The 21,176-nt window shown below is 35.8% G+C and overlaps 1 protein-coding gene across 14 annotated transcripts in view; it reads left to right on the plus strand.

The window, feature by feature from the left end:
* Positions 1–21,176, plus strand: part of MAP2K5 (mitogen-activated protein kinase kinase 5) — a 248,612-nt gene that overhangs the window by 62,938 nt on the left and 164,498 nt on the right. For all 14 annotated transcript variants that reach the window (XM_073212061.1, XM_073212064.1, XM_073212062.1 and 11 more), the window contains exon 9: positions 14,689–14,728. In XM_073212061.1, coding sequence (XP_073068162.1) covers positions 14,689–14,728 — 40 coding nt within the window. The remainder of the gene's footprint in view (positions 1–14,688; positions 14,729–21,176) is intronic.

Genomic DNA, 21,176 nt, shown 5'->3' on the forward strand with positions numbered 1-21,176 from the left:
GATGATTCTTAAATTAAAGTTGTCTTATTTTCATTGCATAGCAATCTTCCAGAAGAGTAGGGGACTAACAGTGCTGAAAACTTAGTTTTGCTTTTGTTAAGGTATCTCAGAAACGTTAAATCACTCAATAGCTATTCCTAAGGCAACTAAAAAATGTGTTCAGAGGCTTTTGCCTTTATAGAGATTAGAAGTAATAATGTAGTTACTTGCTAGCCAAGGAAATTTTTTTTTGCAGGCAAAGGAATAACCAGTAGTGTATTATGTGAAATAACAGCTGTTTCAGATATCTTACTTCATAAGCAAGATGAATGCTTGAGCTTATTTTTTGAATACTGCAGTACAGGATGAAACTAGTCATCTTGATAGCCTGTGCATCTCCCCTGCTGAAAACCATCACCTTTGAATTTGTATTTTTTTATTCTGTTTTGAGGTCTTGATTAAAATCAGTCTCCAATGAATGAAAAACAGATGTTGTCATAAGTACATCTTGACTTTCCAATAGTGTGGTTGACAGGGTTATACAAGAGAGATTTTTGCTTTGGGAAGATTCCCCATACTCATTTTCTTTAGTGAGGGACACTTTCTTGAGATTTTAATGGAAATGGGTTAATATTTCTGTCATAGGGGACATATTACATCTGGTACTATAGGAAAGAAGGGAATAAATGGCTCACTTTTCAGAGGTGCATTTACTCTTTGACCCACTAGGGTACTGTTTAGTGTTCTAGGAGAGGTAATTTAGTAAATTGTACCCCAGTGGCCTGAAAAAGTTAATGCAACTCTGAAAAGTGAGTCATTCAATCGATTTTCCCTATTGCTTTTTAAAAATCAACACTGACCATATCCAGAGACAACTGGAATGAAAAGGTCTAGAAGCAACCAGTTTATGTTCACACAGGCTTATTGAGACATGCATTGAATTTGACTTCAAGGGACTTGAATCCACATCCCACTTCAGTGCTTATCAGATAAGAATTTCAAAGCAGTAACTTCACCAAGCGTCAGTTTCCTCATCTGTAGAGAGGGGATAAGAATTCTTAGAAATTTTTGTGCAAATCAGATAGCTTCCCTATATAAAAAGCATTTTATAAACTATAAAGAACAATGGAATGTTAATTACTAGTAGAAGTTGTTCAAAATAGCCATTTTTGTATCTGATTTTGGAAAGTAATTTATTGTAAGCTTTCCACCAAGAAACTGTGAGCAGGTTGTAATCAAGCCATTTTAGGACAGAAGTTTCCTAGCTAGTTAAGCCTCAAGAAATTCCTATTTTTCCCCACATGTATTACCTAACTACTTCATTTCTTTCATTCTCATCCTTAGGCTTTATATCTCCTGCCTCTCTGTTTTGTCCATTATGTTCTTTCAGAACCTTTGGTCAAGAGATCACTATGACTGTAGCTTTCTTGATCTCAAAGGTATTTAGGCCATATATTAAAAGACATTACTCTAGTTGATGTTGAGAGTGCTAAAGGCTTGAAGCAGGCCACATCAACTTATGGAAGAAATATGGAGGCAGTGATGACCACATTAATTTTGAAGCAGGTGTGGGAATAAAGTGTGGGAATAAACCAGTAAATGAAAAGAAGAAATGATAAAATGTAGGGTTACAGTAGCTTTTCTCTGATTGGAACTTACGCTAGCCCTGCCAAGTTCTCCATATTGTGTCAGGTGATATACCCTACGGATGATAAGCATCTTGAAAGAGTTGTTAGTATCTGTGGCCTAATAATGTGTTCGATTTGATATTTAAACAATCTGAGGGGGGGGGCCTGTTGCTTAACCACAAATGATTTTGCAGTCAGTAGTCAAGCATCTGTAATGGGTTTTTAGGCAGAAGAAAGATTGGCATACACTACTGTTTGAACTAGCACAGTTTACATAAAAGCTTTTTACAACTGCTGTTGTTTGAATTTTCTATGTTAACAGCTAGAGCCTGGCTAATGTGTTTGTCTACTATGGAGGGCAACAACTGTCAGTGTTGATTTCCCTGAAACTATTTGACTTTTTTTCCCTGTGGACGGCTATTTTGGTATGTGACATGTTGGTAAAACCCACCCCCAAAGAAGCCTACCAAGAGAAGAGATCTCTAAAAAGATCAAGCAATAAAACAAATTTTTCATTAACCGAACCACTGGTTTACACTTTGTTACTGAAAACATGTCATTCTGTTAAAACATCCAGGATTTAAAAAAATTAATCTCACAGGATAACAAACATTTTTTGTTTTGTTTATGGATGTATGTATATATTCATATGCATTAATGCGCTTGAGTTTTATAAGGCAAGTAAAATATTTTACTTGTTTGGAATTGGCTTCAGAGTTGTTCAGCCTTATAATCTTTTTGAATAATGCAATACAATCAACTCTCCAGTTCCTCAGCTTAAATAGGAAACTCAGTGTATCACCTAATGCAGGAATCTCTTAGTAGTGCATTTAGTCCTTTAATTTACATTGCTTCCTTTCTTTTTGTTGCAGTTTTCTTTTGTGACAAGAATAAAGTCTTAGAAATAGAAAAACTTCCAAATTAGTGAAATGCTTCCATTTGTTATTCTAAATTTATGTAAAATCAGAGTTACTTCTTTAAAAATTTTGGTCAATAAATAAAATGTCATGTAAAGAGCAAGGAGACAGCATCTGTAAATATGGAAGCCAGTGATGTATCATTGACTTTAACGGATACTATTTTTTTGATAAGGAGGTAAATTTAATTATTTAATCTGAGTATGGCCAACTCTTAGCTTTCTATGCTAATGAGAATCGAGTTGCATAGATAATTAAAATGGGTAACTAATCAAAAATCTCATTTTAGACAACCATTTGTCTCCTCCTAATCAAACTTTTTGTTGTAATGAATGAAATCTTATTTTTATCTTTTACTTTGTCTCCTTTCCTCCGCCCTGCCTCTGATGGACACCCGAGGAATCTCTATGGTATTCAGAGAACAGAGAAGCAGGGATTCCAGGGTATCCCACAAGCTGTGAAATCTTTGCCTGAAAAAGGATAAAACCCAATTTTATCCTTTAGGAAAGCCATTACTATATATTGAAAGAAAGCTAATAGCAACAAACTTGTTTGCAATTTTTATTATTTTAAAATAGTCTAGCTTACCTTCTTTCTTGCCTCCTGCCTATCCTCTAAGAGATCCAGGGAGCAAAATAAATAAACATCATGCTCTTTCGATCCCTTTCTAATTCTTGATTATTTCTTAAGCCAAACACTAACTATTGCTTTCACCATTTTAGGGATTTTTTCTTAGGTTTCCCATTCACTGGAAGAATTTTCCAGCAATGGATAACACTCTATAAATAATTTACAGTAATTGTGTCCTGCTTTTCACTTACATTCTCTGAAGTATGTTATGTGAAAAGTACAACTTAAGTCAGTGGTATTTTTTCTGCAAGGTGTGTGAAAGAATTGTCCTGCCCTTTCCCAAGACAGTGGCAGTACTGTCATTTCAGCGTTCTTGTTCTGTCATTGTGATAAAATGCTACCAGGCATGCAGTGACTCTTAAGATTCTTGCTCCAAGAGGCAAAAAAGGAATTTTTTTATTTTGATGACCATTTTGCTAACAAATTGACATTTATAACATACAATATGGTCAGTTATACTGAAATATGAAATATTTACAGTCGGATGGATCATACATCAGCCTTCTAAATTGTATCCTGTCTCACAATCATTAGAGAGCGCAGATATGCCTTCTTATAAATTCTGTTCTGCTTGTTATTTAAAATAATTTGACTAGAATGTGTTCGAAAAGGAATATGCAGAATAGGGCCATAGAAATTAGATGCCTGCTTTAATTGTATGAGATTTTACCAGCTTTGTCAGAAAATATATGATCAGCTCTAGGTTATTTATTTTGTGAGCAGGAGTCAGCTGGGACGATTCAGATTTTTTTGGTTCTAGAATTTGAAATTCTAAGCATAAATAATTTCAGTAAACACTGTAAAATACAGATGCAGTTGGTCTTATGCATGACATAAATTTGTGTGAGAGTCCAGATGTTGGATTGTGAACACAGGTTGTTGCATCCTTATGTCCTGTGTGAATATAGGACTTTTTAACACTTTATTTTCAATTTTTTCTTTTCCATACTCACGTTAAAAATTCTTTTAGAAATCCGTTTCATTCTTTGGACTGATGTATTGTTTAATAAACTCTCATTAGGATTTAGATGAAGGAGGACACCTCTAGCCCTGTATATACTGTACCAGATCCATCTTTAAAATTTTAGAGAGCAGATCAGAGAGTTGATGGCATTTATCTGTACGCTTTGCTTCTGAAATCACTCACATGTCTTTTTGAATACCTACCCTGTGGAAAGAACTGCAGTTGGCAGTATGAGAGATAATACAATACCAACATTCAGGGCCTTGGGGACACCATTCTCTGGGTTTTATTGCTGGCTTACTGTCTGCACCTTTCTTCACCTCCTTTGCTTTTGTTTTCTTGTCGTCTTTCTGACTTCTGAATTTGGAGCCTTAGATCCAGTCCTAAGACCACTTTTCTATTTAATTTAATTTAATTCCTAAGAGATCTTTTGTAGTTCCATGGCTTTACATCCTATCTACATACTGATGAAGTCCAAATGTGTATCTCTAGCCCTGTCTTCTTTCCTAACTTCAGACTCGTAGCTAAATACCAGTTGGACGTCTTTTAGGCATTTCAGAATTACCCAAAATGGAACTCTTGATTTCCTCTGAAACCTTTTCCTTCTACAATTTTTCTAGTCTCAGTAAATGGAAACACGATTCTGCAAGCTGCTTGTAACAAAAACTTTGCAGTCATTCTTGATCCTTTTTTTTCTCAGACCCTCCACCAAGCTTACCTCAAATCTTGTTGGCTCTTCCTAAGAAGCCAGCCACTTCTAAGCAATCTTTTCCTACCACACTATCCCAAGCAGCTATTATCTCTAGCTAGGGTTATTGCAGTAGTCTTATAGCTGCACACCCAGTTTCTGTCCTTCCTTTCCTACAATATGTTCTCTCCATCCAGAAGCCAAAATGATCTTTGTAAAATATAAGCTCTCTCCTCTCCCATCATGGATTCTCATATCACTCAGAATAATAGCATAGAGCCCTTACTGTGGCCTCAATGGTCTTCCCATTAACTTTCTGAGCTCATATCCCACAACTAGCCTTCTTACTTATTCCACTTCCACACACACGTCAAACACGCACTTCTACCTTTGAACTTCACATTTCCTCTGCCTGGAGTCCTCTTCTGGGTATCTAACTGGTGTGCTCCCTTATTGCTCAAATGTAACCTGATGAGAGAGGCATTCCCTGACCTCCTCTCTACCCTAATATAAAAGAACATGCCCCTAATCTCGGTCATTCTCTATTCCTTACCTTTGTTCTTTTTAACCGTACTTCAGCTACCTGACATACTCTATATTTTTTTATTATATTCTGTCTTCCCTTACTAGAAAGTAAACTCCATGAAAACAGAGGCTTTGTCTGGTTTGTTCTCAGCCCCATCCGCAGTGCCCAGCGTAGTGTTTGGCAATTGGAGATGTGCATTCAGTACTTATTAATTATACAAATTAAGTCTCTAAGAGAAGAGTATGTCACATGCTGTGGTAGAAGTTGGGGATACAGCAGTGAACAAAATGGACCTGGCCCTTGCCCTTGAAACTTACAATAAAGTAGGGTAAGACATAGATCCTATATTAAGAATTTACTATATAGTTGTAACTAGAGTTTACAATATAGTTAAAGCATAACCTAGTAAAGTTAAATAACAATTTTAAAAAATAAGTAACAGCAATATATGAAGTATCATAAGACATTAGAGTAGTTAATGCCAATGGATAACTTTAACCACATAGATCACAGGGTAGGGAATCTGATAGGTAGAATTTTATTATGTCCTTTTACTGAATTCTATGTTTAACATTCACACTATCCTGAAGCAAACTTGTTTCAAACCATTCTCTGTGTGTGCTCTGTGTATACTGGAAAGAGCACAAGGATTGAATTGAGATAGACCCAGATTCGAATCCTATATCTGCCATTAATGAACTCTTATTACTCTGAGTGAGTTTCTTAATACCTTGATATCTCTGAGTCTGTTCTATTATTATCTATAAAATGTGGCTTATGATATATGCCATAGGGAAGTTAGAATAATTCTGTAGACCCTTAGAAGTGGTTGGCTCTCCCTGTTCCCTCATCCTTTCTCCCTTCTCCTGACTACCTCATTTATTAACTCCTAAATATTTGAGCATCTACTATGATAAAGTATTTGCTAGGTACTGTGTATGCATTGTTGAATGAAGTAAATGTGAACTCTGCCCTTGTGGACCTAAAAAGTACAAGATTATATAGTCTAAGGCTTACCTGTTAAGGTTCCTTTATTTCTGTTACCAAATACTAAAATTCTCTTATTAGCTAGCTTGAAATTTTAGATTCATCTTCCTCATGCCCATGTTTCATAAATTCTCTCTGGCCAAAGTCTTACTGTCTGTTTCACCTTTTCCATACCCACAATTACTACCTAAGTTCATATCATCACCTCTTGTGTAGACTACAGCAATAACAAAGTTCTTTTTGTTCTAATTTCCCCTCCTCTTTAGTGGTATTGTGGTGATTCATAGCCAGAGAAGGATTTTAAAGTTAAGTTCTGATCATATTCTTTCTCTGTCTAAAAACCTTCAGTGTCTTTGTATTGGCCAAGAAAATTCGGCATAGAAAACTTTCAATAACAATAATAAAAGCTGAAAACAATGGTATCCTCAAAACACTGAGAGAAAATAATAATTAAACTACCATTCAAGGGTAAGGACAAAATAAATACATCTTCAGAAATGAATATAAAAGAGTGTGTGTGTCTGTGTGTGTGTGTGTGTGTGTGTGGTCAAAGAAAAAAAAGATAGGGGAGGGCAGAGAATTAATTTTTTACTGAGAGAAGTACTTTAGATAGAAATAAATTGAATCCAGAAAGGAATAAAAAGAAAGGAAAAACGGTGACCATTTAGATAAACCTGATTATGTAAAATAGCAATAGTAGTGATTAACTTAGGATATCAAGATGAAATCAAATCAAAAGACTGGACAAAGTAATGTAAGATGAGAGGGGCTGATTAGAATTCAAGCATTCTAAGATTTTTATATTACTTGAGAGAAGAAAAGAGATAGCTTTATTAAGTCAGATATGGTCAAAAATTACATGGATAACAGTGATAAAGAATGGACTGTATAACTTCAAAACGAACAGAACGAGAGGTGAATAATCTGATACAATAGAGGCAGAAGAGGTGTAAAGTAAATGAATAAGGTTGTAGGAATAAATGTATCAGTAATTATAATAAATATAAGTAGACTGATATTTACAGTTCGTAGATTGGTTAGACTGAACTTCTAAAAATACAGCTATGTGCTACTTCAGGATGCATTCCTAAAATATAAAGACAAGAGACAAGTTGAAAGGAAAAGGGTGGGGAAAAGATACCAGGCAAAAAGTAATCAAAAGAAAGCTTGTGGTTATATTAATATAAGACAAAAGAGACTTTGGGGCAAAAAATATTAGGAATAGAATGGACTGCTATATATGACAGAATAAAAAGACTGTGAATAAATAGCAGTCCTAAAAATGTATATAACTAATAACATAATCTTAAAATATATAAAGCAAAAACTTTAAAGGAAAATTTGATAAATCCACAGTCATAGCGGGAGAATGTCTTTCAGTAGTCAGTGAATCAATCAGATCAAAATTAGTTAAGGTTATAGAAGATTTTAACATAATTAACTGGCTGGCCACACGATCATATGTAGAATTCTTTAATCAGATTGAGAATACACATGGTTTTCAGATATAGAAAATTTAATTTTGAAAAAGTGGTTATTAGGGCACAAAACAAGCGTCAAAGTCTGTAACATACAGATCACTTTTTCTGATGACAGGTAGTTTAGAAATCAATAATCAGTTAATTCTCTTATACATCCTCCCATACACTTGGAAATTAAAATGCACACAGCTGAGTAACTTATGGGTCATATAATACATCATAATGGAATAAAAATATTTAAAACTCAACAGTAAAAAACAGTTTTTGAAAACTCACAGTCAGTCATACCTTAAAGATAATTTTTTATATTCACATTAGAAAAGGATAACTGGATATTAAAAGGCTTAGTTAGCATCTAACTCAAGAAGTTGTTTTTGTTTTTGTTTTTTAATGGAAGGGGTTAAACCCAAAGAAAGTGGAAGGAAAGATACACTAAAGAAAAAAAAAAGTTAAAGTTCAGGAAACAATTCAAGAAAACCAATAGTTGGTTCCTTGGAAAACTTGATTGAGTATAACAGAGAGAAGACACAAATAACAAAATTAGGATTAAAAGGGCATAATTCTAGGAAACAGTAGATCCTTTAAAAGTAAGAGGATATAATAAGTAACTTCATGACAGTAAGTTTGAAAACCAAAGGGACAGTTTCCTAGGAAAATTTTTAACCGTTCATAAGAGAAAAAACAGACTTATAGCAATTAATGACATTTATTCATTCATTCAACAAGTATTTATAAAATGTGACCTAGTAGAGTTTTAGGCACTGGAGATGCAGTAGTGAGCAAAATAATGGAAGTCCTCGTTTTCAGAAAGCTTGCTTTCTTGTGGTGGGCGATAGATAATGCATTAATAAACTCTTTTAGGTGTTGATGAATTCTCTGAAGTATAAAGAGAATGGGCCGTTCTATGTAAGACAGTCAAAGACATAACGTTGCATGTGAAGGAGGTGATGGAGCAAAGCAAGTGGATGTTGGAGGAAGAGTGGTCTGGGTCCGGGCCCGAGGGGCATGTGCAAAGGGCATGAGGCAGGGAGGATATTTGATGGAGGAGAGCGAGTATTGTGGATAAGGGAGATTGGCAGAAGCAGAGATCAGTGAGGTAACCTAGGGCCAGATCCTGAAATCCTTGTAAGGACGTTTGATTCAGCAGTTAGAAACCTGTGCAAAAAGGGAAGACGATGTTAATAACTTCTACTCATGTATATGTGTTATATCTCAATAAAGCTGCAGAAAAAACTCCTTCTCATAAGTTACGGAATTAATTAAATTCATGTATAACTTCTTTGTAAAACACTATCCAAGTGATAGTTTTTTTTGTTTTTTGTTGTTATCCAGAAGTAATAATCACTTGCTGAAAATTTAAGTATGGAGCATCAACCATGAGCCAGGACTTGTGCAAAGTGTAACAAATACAAAGATATGGTACTATTCTCTGTCCAGTATGGAGGCAGACATACACAACAATTTCTCTGCAGTGTGCTAGGGGTTATAATACAGATATTAAAATCTGATGGCTAGGAGAGGCCTCAAATTTTTATCATCTGTGAAGATTTATATTAAAACAAGGTATGCGGGGTTTTTTTTAGGGTAGCTTATATTTTCCTGTTAGCCCAAGGAGAATGGAAAATTAGATTTCTCATTTAGCAGCAGTGATTGTCACACGATGTTTCTGCTGAGATGAACACCTGAATGTGGCACTTACCATACCTCTCTGGGAGATAATAAACATGGTAAGAAATCTAGAATTTGAATCATGGTATAGCCCTAGCATTTCAGATGCTTAATTCTTTGTCTTCAAAGTTAGTTCAATATGAAGTAATAGTACTTGGTTTTCTTAATAAAATATGTATTGCAGGCTTTTGCCAGTTTTCCTTCTTCAAAAAAGCTTTATTAGCTTCATTTGTACAGCACAGGGCCTGACTCTTAAAGCATAGAGACAACTCTTGCTCTTTCAGATTTTTAGCTGGTTTTACTCCTAAAAAAACTAGGTACCCTGAAAATTTCCTATATTCCTAACATTGAAGTCATGCTTACTGTGTGCCAGGCTCTGTCCTCAGCGCTTTACCTATGTTACCTCATTGCATCCTCACAATTCTGTAAGGCAGAGACAAATTTCCTTTTTCAGATTTGAGATAGACCTGAGACACAGTAAGGTTTACTAACAGTACAGCTTCGCATTGAAAAGTAGCGCAGCTGCAATCAGAACCCTGACAGTCAGTCCGCCTACACCTTTCACTCTCCTGTCTCCCTAATAGATTGGCAGTGATTGTCGAATGCTTCCTTGACTGGAAACATTCCAAATGTGATGGTCCTTAGTCTGATTGAAATAGGTCAGGATCTTTGTTAAATTTGAATTGTGAGTTTCTCTGCCCTAGAATGCACTTAAGAAAACTAAACATCACCACTTAATTCCTTTAGGTCCTAAAATACATACATTACGCCCCAGTTCCAGTCTCGGCTTTGCCATTGACTAATGTAGGAGCTTGGACAAGTTTCTCAACCTGGCTTTGGGTGTTTCCAATGTAAAAGGAGGGGATTAGATTAGAAAATTCTCTATATTACCTACTAGCTCAGTAAATTATCTGAATCTGTACTCTACCAAAATAATACCAACTTTTTTGTCTAGTCATCTAGAACTTGTTTTTCCCAATGAAAAAAGAAAGTGTGGATTCTAAAGTGTTCTTCTATTTTGCTAGTCTCCTTGTTACTTTAAATACTCAAAAAAATTATACCAGGCCACTAGCTTTTGCCATCCTTAACTGTATATGTCATGTTCTCAATTTTAAGGGCTGGGACTCTTCCCAGAAGGTTTCTGCTGGTCACCAGCGAAGTGGAACACTCAAGGACTCGGTGCTTCAGACGTCTCAGGAAAATGCTTCCTCCTTGTACTTGGAAATCAGTAGTTACTGTGGCAACAACAGACTGATTTGAAGTGTTAGCTGTTAATTAAAACAATGCAGAGGTGTACAGTCCTTAGGTGTAACCAGAGCCTGCATGCAAACTTCATTAGTCACTTTACAGTTAATGTGCTGGGGAAGGTCAAGACAATTGAGATGCAGTACCCACTGAAAGTAAACAAATTCCTTTTCTCCAGGTAGCATGCCATTTGCAAAGTCATGGGACACACTCGACTCCTGCCTGGCCGTGCCTTTGTCATTCACTTCTCGCTGATGATTAAATGTTAAATTGGTACTGTCATTGCACTGTAAACCAAACCACACAGCGTCTTTATTGCTCGAAATCTAACCCAAACTTCCACGGATGAATTAGCGTGCGTCATGATTAAATCATCAAGCCTCCCCCTTTTAATTCACTTGGAAATAGGAGACCTTTCTTTTGAAAAGACATCAGCTTTCTTGACAAGCTAATTAAGTCGCCAACCTGTCCAGTATGTCATCTATCTTAGATTAACTTCTAATCATCTGTTGGTCTCAAAAGTCCAGGTGTTGCTTGCTGTCCAAAGTAACAACACTGTTCTTTTTACAACCTTTAAATCCTTGTATATGCATTCAACTATTTATCTTCATATTTTAGTCCTTGGTGATTGGTTTTAATATACAGCATTTTAAAAAGTTGAAATTAGAAGAGTCTGTGGTATATAAGGGAAAAATACTCTTTCGGATTCTACATGTTACCTATATTATATAGAATAAAGTTACTATATTCAAATTTCACTTCATGTTAACTTTGTCCAACAACTTCTCTGTCAGGCATTGAGAAAAATACAGTGTAAGTCTTTATATACCAATTTAATATATGAGTTCAGATATATCATTAATCAAATCATGAACTGAAATGTAGTTTCACACTGTGAAAGTCTGATACTAATATAGATAATAAAGTAAGTGGTAATTTGTTTTAAAACCAGTGTAATATAGGGCTCCACCTATAAAATATAGATCATTTTATACAAAGTATAAAATTTTAAAAATAATTTAGGTTTTATAAATGTAATATTTCTGTGTACTCGAGAGGTTGATATTTAAATAAAGGTTTCAGACACTACAGATTAAACAGCTCTTAGGTAAACAACTGCCACCTAATTTTTATAATATCACCTTTCCTTTAAGTGATACATGCTTTAATTTCTCTATAATTAATACTTTTATTGAAGTATAGTTGATACACAATGTTACATTAGTTTCAAGTATACAACTCAATAGTTCAACAGTTACCCACATTATTAAATCCTCACTCCAACTAGTAGTTACTATCTGTCAACATAGAAATATGTTACAGAATCATTGGTTATTTTCTCCATGCTGTACTACCTTCCCCTGACCAGCTTATATTGTGATTAAGAATTTTTGTGCCCGTTTATCCCTCTGACCCTTCCCACCCACCTTAGCCCCTCCCCCATAGTTGCCATCAGTCACTTCTCAGTGTCTATGAATCTACTGCTATTTTGTTCATTTTGTTTTGTTCTGTTTTTAGATTCCACATGTAAATGAAATCATATGGTATTTGTCTTTTCCATCAGGCTTCATGTTATTGCAAATGACAGGATTTCTTTCATTTTATGGCTGAATAATAATAGTCCATTGTGTATATGTACCACATCTTCATTGTCCATTCATCTATCAGTGGACACTTTTAATTCCTTCCATATCTTGGCCATTGTAGATAGTGCAGCATTAAACATAGGGGTGCATATATCTTTTTGAATCAGGATTTTGTCTTCTTAAGGTAAATTCCTGGGAATTACTGGGTCGTATGGTTTCTATTTTTAAGTTTTTGAGGAACCTCCATACTACTTTCCACAGTGGCTGCACCAACTTACATTCCCAGTGTAGGAGGCTCCCTTTTCTCCACATCCTTGCTAACACCTGTTATTTCTTGTCTTTTGGTAGTGACCATTCTAACTAGTTGGAGCTGATATCTTAGTGTGGTTTTGATTTGCATTTCCCTGATGATTAACAGTGTGGAGCATCTTTTCATGTGCCTTTTGACCATCTGTGTTTCTACTTTGAAGAAATGTCTGTTGAGGTCCTCCACCCATTTTTAATCAGGTCTTTTTATGTATTTTTTTGGCATTGAGGCATATAAGTCCTTTATGTATTTTGGATGTTAACCCCTTTTCAGACAAATTGTTCACAGATAATATTCTCCTATACTGTATGTTGCCTTTTTGTTTTTCTGATGGTGTCCTTTGTTGTACAGAAGGTTTTTAGTTTGATGTAATCCCACTTGTTCATATTTTATTTTGTTTCCCTTGTCTAAGGAGATATGTCCAAAGAAAATTGCTTATGTTTATGTTTAAGAGATTTTTGCCTATGTTTTCTTCTAAAAATTTTATGGTTTCTTGTCTTACATTTAGGTCTTTAAAATGAATTGTTAAAACAAAGGCTAAGTTTACCTTCCATAATTGGCTTGACCTTTATCCATTCAAGTAGGAAAAGCAGAATGAATTTCTTAGAACGCTTATATACATGGATATATGTATACGTACATGCACACATACATTTTTTTTAGTATTATCTGAATTTGTAACATTTTGTATATGAAAAGTTACAAGTACTTATAGATTCTTAATAACTAAACTGTTCTACAAGTCAGTCACTTAAAAACCATTTATGATTGCACAGCTCTGTAAATTTACTAAAAATCATTGAATTGTACATTTAAGCAAGTGAATTTTGTCACATATAATTACCCCTCAGTAAAGCTTTTAAACATTTGTCAGAGCAACCACACAGATACTTCTACCAAAACAACAGAAAATGAAGTCCTCATTTTGATAATCGAATATGTGTTTTGTCTTTAAGAAATGAGCAATTTTTACTAATAAGTTACTACCAAGCAAATATTGGGAGCCTGGTAAATATATTTGGCAACTTAAGGTAGGTGAGGATGGGGAATTTCTGAGAAGCTAACTCCCACTCCCCACCATCTTCCCCACCCTACTCATATCCTAAGACTAGCTGGGTGAGAGGAAGAGCATTCAGTCATGCCTTATGTACAGGATTTTAGTTCTTCCAAACTAATTTGTTTCTTTATACTTTTATGGACTTGCAATAACAGTGCTTGTTTATGTTATGTAGTTTGTTTTGAAATTTTTATATGAGGCAGATTGTTTCTGGATAATAGTGAGAATGTGCAGTCCTTGCAGTATGTGAAAGGCCACATTTCATTTAGACACAAAAGGTCTTCATGAGAAGTGAAGGTATTTTCTTTCTGCAAACCTTATTCTCTTGCACTTTTCCATAAATGAATGTATTCATATTCCTTGATTTAAATTGTGGTTATTTTATTGTGTCTCATCATTTGGGCTCCTCTCTTTTCCAAAGGTTTTTTAATATTGAGAGATGCCACCTTTAGGAAAAAAACCACATATGTGAGCCCGATAACTCTGATTTGTCATATGAATTTATATCTTAGGTCATAGCACATGCCATCTGTTTTCAGATTATTTTGATAAAATGTAGGGATATAGCTTATCTGTATATAATGGAAATAAAAAAAAAGGAAAACCTCCTCTTTTATATGGCTCTGTATAGTGCATATTAGAGGGCTGTAGAAGACCTCCCACACGCAGTGACAGGTATAAGGGATCTAGAGCCGGAAGACCTGGGTTTGAAGTCTATTTCTGCCAGTTACTTTGTGCCATTGGGAAAACTGCTTCACTTCTCTGTGCTTCAAAGTTCTTGTCTATGAAAGGAAGATAACAATACCAGCATTACCTCAGAGGGTTATTTTAAGGTAGTGTTTAATGAATCACTGTGTAAACCATTAAGTGCAATAGAAATAATAATTACTAATGTTATTAGTGTTCTTTGAAAAAAATCATCCATCCCATTGCTGCAGGTATGTTCAGATGCACATTTATGTGCTTTATCATTTTGTAGGTTGTTTAGTGATCCCAGGTGATACTGTTATTTTTTCTCCCTGTAGAGCCTATCATGTCCCGAGTGGGAAAATATTAGCTGTAAAGGTAAGTGCTGGATAATTTTAAGAATTTGTTGATGTTCATTGCTTTCTCCTCCCCTTACCAGCTTGAGTTTTGTCAAAGAGGAGAGGAAATGGTTTAGGGTTTAGATGATAGGTGGTGGCAGCTATGGTCCTGTCTGACAGGAGGTTCCTGAAGATACTTTTAAGTATGCCTCAGAAGAGTCAGTTGTAAGCGCCTTGCACTGTGAGTCTTCTAATGATTGTTACCTACACTTCTTTCTGTGTTCCCTGCTTCGTGGCATCACCATTTTCCTGGTCTTACAACTCAAAACTTGAGTAGTTATTAAGCTTTTTTTCTTTTACCTGCCACATCTTGTAAATGACCATGTCCTATCAGAAATCTTCCCTGCAGTGTGTCCATTTGTCACTTTCTGTTCTCATCCTCATTGCCTTGGCCTTCTGTCAGGCTCATATACCTCCTATCTGGACTTTTATAATAACTTGCTCACTGTACCTGTCATCTTTTTCTTCTCCTGTGCACCTTTTACTCTGCCTCGAGAGTTGAGAAGTTGAATCACAGATCTGACCTCATCATTGTCTTGGCACTCTCCACCCCCTCACTCCCCAATAGGATACAACAAGAAGCCTCAGATGTGTGCCTTGACAGCATCCTGAAATACTCCAGCACCATACCTACCAATAGAGTTAAGCTGCACATGATTCAGGGAGGTTCTAGGCATTTATTTAACATGCTCCCCACTTGTTTCCATCCTGTTTGTAATCCATACCCTCAGTCCTGCCATCTCTCTTTGGATTTAATCTCTGGCACTGGTTGTTGATGCTTGATCTCCCTATAATTTTATCTCAGATTTCCCTAATGGACTCTCTTCAATTGCTACTCTGACTAAACCACCTCAAGTTCAACCCCACAGAACCCCACTTCCAACACTGGGCTGTAAGCTAACAAGCTGGTCAGGCTGTCTGCAGATTGGTCCTCTGCTTTACCTGTCTGGGACTTCTCATCGTGCTTTTTAATCTCCAGACTTCAGGGCCTTAATATTGAAAGCATTTATTTTTTGAGTGACTACTATATACCAGGTTTTGTGCTAGATGCTATGTAACTGTTATCTTTATTCTTTGAAACTACAAATAAGCCTGTGTATTTTAAATTGGAGGAAACTGAGATTCACAAAACTGAATTGTTCAAGGTCACACAGTTGGAAGACTAGGGCTAGGATTTGAAACAAAATCCATCTGACTCCAAAGCACATGTCCTCGGCTACCCCATGCAGTCTTTATACAAGTTATTACCATTGCTCATCCCTCTGATTTTCATCCTTCCTTTCAGGGTTCATCTCCTGCAAGATGCCCTCTTAGCTATCTATCCCCAGGTAGAATTCAGTCTCTGTCCCTAACACTTGCATAGTGTATATTTCTGCATCTTTTATCTAGGAAACTAAGAATCAGAACAATGAATTTACAATTAGTTTTACCTTTTAGGAAGGTTAAACCAAATCTAAGATTCAGGTATTCTGACTACAAGAGTGATCGAGCGTGCATCCATACCACACCTGTTACAGTACCTAGAATATGTTATGTGGCATTATCAAGTCTAGTTTTAATAACTTAAATAGGTTTTGGTGAGGAGATATGACAGAGCTCCTTCCCTCCAACATAACTATGTTCACTGAAAGATACCTTAGAGATCATCTGTTGTAGCTCAACATTTTACAGAGGAATAACCTGAGGTCTGGAGAGTTCCCAGGGTAGGTTCTGTGGAGGCCAGACTGCATCCAGTGTTTTTCTGAGTTTACTGAGTACAGCTCTATTGTACCACCTGAGCACTGGCTTGTCTTTTCTATACCTGCTGAGCTCCTTCTTTTCTCAGATGATACTGTCAACAAGAGCATTATTTTCCTGTCCATTGAGTTATTTGTTCCTTTAATGTGTCAAAACTTAGATTGTTGCCATTGATAAACTGAAATGTAGCCGTCACTCCAAGAGAGGGAAGCACTGCTATAAATCACCAAAAACCGTATTATTTGGCCTTGTATAAGTGCATTACAATTTTTCATAATTTTATACATTTTGAATTATGTTTAACCTAAGCCAATACTAAAATTCTTGTGCATTACTATTTAGTTGAGTATAGCAGGAAGCTAATAGCTATTTCTGGAAAGGATTAAAAACAGTTTTTAAAAAGAACATATTTAAAGAAGTGCTGTTAAAATAGAGACTTTCAGTAAATGAAGTCATTTTTCACTAGACCTGACTATACAACTGAGCTTTAGAGGAAGGCCTGTATTATAGTCCCTTTGCATCCCTGGATTCTATGAAATCACATGCTAGATGCTTAATATGAATTAATAAATGAATAATTTAAGAGTAAGTATGATTATTGTGTTTAAACTTCTGTTGAGCCCTGAGCTTCTTGGTGGCCAAAGCAAAAACCATGTCGCTTATATAACAGTTATAATCTAACAGAGAAATGTACCATTTCTCCAAAAGAGGCAAGAGTTTTTCACTCTGTCTTGAACTTGTATTAGTTTCCAAATATTTGGAGATTTTCCAGGTACTCTTCTGATATTGATTTCACATTTAAATCCACTGTGGTCAGAGAACATACTTTGAAAAATTGGAATTATTTTAAGTTTATTGAAATTTGTTTGATGAACCAAAATATGAATTATCTTGGTAGGTGTTCCCTGTGCACATGAAGACTGTACAGTCCATTGAATAGATGTTGAATAAATATCAATTAGATCAAATTGGCTGATAGCATGGTTCAAAATTTTCATATCTTTTCTGTTTTTTATCTACTCATTCTATCAATTATTAAAAGACAGGTGTTGAAATCTCCAGCAGTAATTGTGAATTTGTCTATTTTTTCCCTATGTAGTTTTGGATTATCTATTAGGTGCATTTAGGATTGTATGTCTCCTTGATGAATCAGCCTCTTTATCATTCATTAAAAAAGGGATCTTTATCCATGGTATCCTTTGCTCTGAAATCTACATTGTCTGATGCTAATATGAGCTGCTGTACCTTTATTTTGACTAGTGTTAGAGGACATAGACTTTTACTTTTAACCTATTGTGTCTTTATATTTGAGATGGATTTCTTGTAGGCAGCACAGAGTTGGGTTTTGTATTTTAGTTCTGATAATGTTTGCTTCTTAATGGTGGTATTCAGACCATTTACATTTCACGCGATTATTGATATGGCTGGATTCCGTTCTGTCATATTACTCTTTGTTTTGTATTTGTTCTGTCTGTAAGTTCTTTTTTTTCTTTTTAGCAGTTGTTTTAGAGTTTATAGTATATATCTTTAACTTACCGTAGTCTGCTATCAAGTAATATTGTACCACTTTACCTACAGTATGAGGACTTTACAATAGTATACTTTAATTTCCTCATCCTGGCCTTCATTGCTACTATGATGCATTTCACTTTCTAATTATGTTTCAAACCACAAAATATATTGTTACTATTTTTGTTTTAGATGTCCTTTGAAGACATTTAAAAAGTAAGAAAAGATTTGTATTTACCCATTTTTCACCAGTTTTAGTGTTCTACTTCCCTTTGTGTATATCTAGACTTTCATGATACCATTTTTCTTCTGTCTGAAAGTCTCACTTTTTTTACATTTCTTATAGTATGTGAGTCTTCTGGTAATGAATTCTTTCACCCTTTTCATATCTGAAAAGTATATGTTTGACTTTGATTTTTAAAAGATATTTTCCCAGTTAGAGAATTCTAGGTTGGTAGCTCTATTCTTTCAGGATTTTAAAGATTCTATTTCACTGTCTTCTGGCTTACGTTGTTTCCAATGAAAAGTATACTGTCATTTTAAATCTTTATTTCTCTGCACATTAGAACTGACTTCTTCTCTGGCTGCTTTTAAGAATTTTTTTCTTTATCACTAGACTTAAGCAGTTCAATTATAATGAGCTTTTATGTAATTTTCTTCCTGACTCATTTACTTAGAATTTGTTGAGATTCTTGCATCTCTAGTTTTACCCTTCATTAAATTTGGAAAAATTTTAGCTATTAGTTCTTCAGGAATCCCACAGCTCTTTGGGTACTTAAATTGTATGTATATTAGGTCACTTGAAGTTGTCCCACAGCAAAATGATGTTTGGTTGTTTGTGTTGGCCTTTTTTCTCTCCATTGTTTCAGTTTTGGATGAAACATTTCATAATTTCTGTTTTCAGATATTTAAGTTTTGATCTTTTCATCTGCATTGTCTAATCTGCTATTACTCTTGTCCAGTGTATTTTTCATATCAGACATTGTAATTTTTATCCCTACAAGTTTACACTTCTTTTTAACATCTTCCATGTCTCTATTTAACATGCTCGAACTTCTACCTTCTTGGATATATGAAATACAGTTTTGGAACATATGGAATCGAATTAACTGAATTAATGGTTTGTCTATTAAATCTATCATATGTGTCGTTTGGGGGTCAGTTTTGACTGCTTTTTCTCCTCATTCTGGTGTATCTGATTGGATGCCAGTCATTGGCATAGGTGCTAGATATTTTTGCATTCCTATAAATATTCTTGGACTTTATTCTGAGATACTGTTTAGTGATTTTGAGACAGTTTGCTCCTTTTAAGACTTGCTTTTAAGCTTTACTAGATGGGGCCGACTCAGTGGTCAGTATAGAACCCATTTTCCCCACTTGTCTGAGGCAGCAGGCTTCTGAATACCCTACCTGGTACCTGGCAGTTACAACTGACCCTTGAACAACGTGGGTTTGAATGCACAGGTCATTGAATATATGCATTTTTTTCCAAAAAAATATATATTGAAAGATTTTTTTTGGAGATCGGTGATAATTTGAAAAATATTTCTTTTCTCTAGCTTATTTTATTGTAAGAATATAGTATATAATATGCAAAATAACTGTTCATTGACTGTTTATTTTATTGGTAAGGCTTCTTTCTGGTAAACAATGGGCTACTAGTAGTTGAGTTTTTGGGGAGTCAAAAGTTATATGTGGATTTTTGACTGTGCAGGACCTCAGCACCCCTGACCCCCCTGCATTGTTTGAAAAAAAAAATCATCTGCACAAGATTTTTCCACCCAGGCTGGTGGGAACACAAACTCTTCCTGCCTCATGTGAGCCCTGCAGTGTTTCTTCTGGGACTTTCTAGTGGTTCTTTCTCCTGGCCTCAGGTGGTCTTCTGACGTACTGATGCCTACTCAGCTGAAGCCTCCAGGACCCCATTGGCATAGCTCTGGAGCGCTCTCCCTTTGGTTCTTGGCCAGTGAACACTAACTGCTTGGGCCTCCTCAGACTCCTAGTTCTGTCTCCTCGGACTGGGGAGATGGCTGAGCTCTACCTGCCTTCCCCTTCCTGCACGGGCAACCAGGATACTCTCATTGTGAAATGAACAGCATAGGCTCCTCTTACTTGCTTCCCATCTCTCAGGGGTCACTGTCCTAGCTTAGCTAATGTCCACTGTCTGGTATCTTGTTTGTTTGTTTTAGTGTCTCTTCCTTTCTTGCCACCACTCTTATCCAGATGTTTGTTTTTGTCTCTTGTCAGATATGTTAACCAGCTTTTAAAGTGTTCTCTCAGAACTAGAAGCTGCCATATATTGATCACTTACATTGTGCTAAGCCCTTTATGTGCATTTTCCTCATTTAATGCTCACAGTGACCTTTTACAGTGGTTACCATTATTGATCCCCACTTAAAGATGCAGAAGCCGAGGCCTAGAGAAGTTTAACAGCTTGTCCAAGGTCCCTCGGCTCATAAGTAATGGAACCAGGATTTGAACCCAGGCAGGTCTGGCCCCAGGTCCATGCTCTTAACCTCTGTTCTGCATTGCCACTCACTACCCCCAGACTCGGCTTCCTACAGCAGAGTCCTGGTCACATCTCTTCCTCTCTCAGAAATCTTCAAGGCTCTATATTCTCAAACTAAAAACTCAAACTCTGTGGGATGGCACCCAGGGTCTTGCACAGTATGTCACCAGCCTGCTTTTGTACATTATCTTACTTGTCTGAGTTCTATGCTGCTTTTACATTGAGCTCATTTCCTTACCTGAACCCAGGCACTTTCTCACTTCAACACTTTGATTCACATATTTCTTGCTCATTAGAATGCCTTCACCCATGTCTCCACCTATCAAAATCCTTAACACTCTTAAAGGGTCGGCTCCAAAGCCTGCTCCCCCATTGAACTCACTTGGATAAATCTTGTCACATATGGTATATCTATCACTCACTCACTTTATCCTTTGAGCCTCTCTAGAATTCTCTGTATGTGCCTCTTACGGGTGTTAATCACATACTGCCTTGTATTGTGCTATGAGTATACATGTACATTTCCCATGTTATATTGAAATCTCTTTGTAAATGGGGAACAGATCTTATTTATTTTTTTGTCTTATTTACTGAATCATGCAGAACCTTGCATATAGGACTATGTGTAATGACTAGATGTTCAACACATAATTTATTGAATGACTGACTGAAT

This window comes from Manis javanica, chromosome 8 (genome assembly GCF_040802235.1).
Source record: "Manis javanica isolate MJ-LG chromosome 8, MJ_LKY, whole genome shotgun sequence".
NCBI lineage: Eukaryota > Metazoa > Chordata > Mammalia > Pholidota > Manidae > Manis > Manis javanica.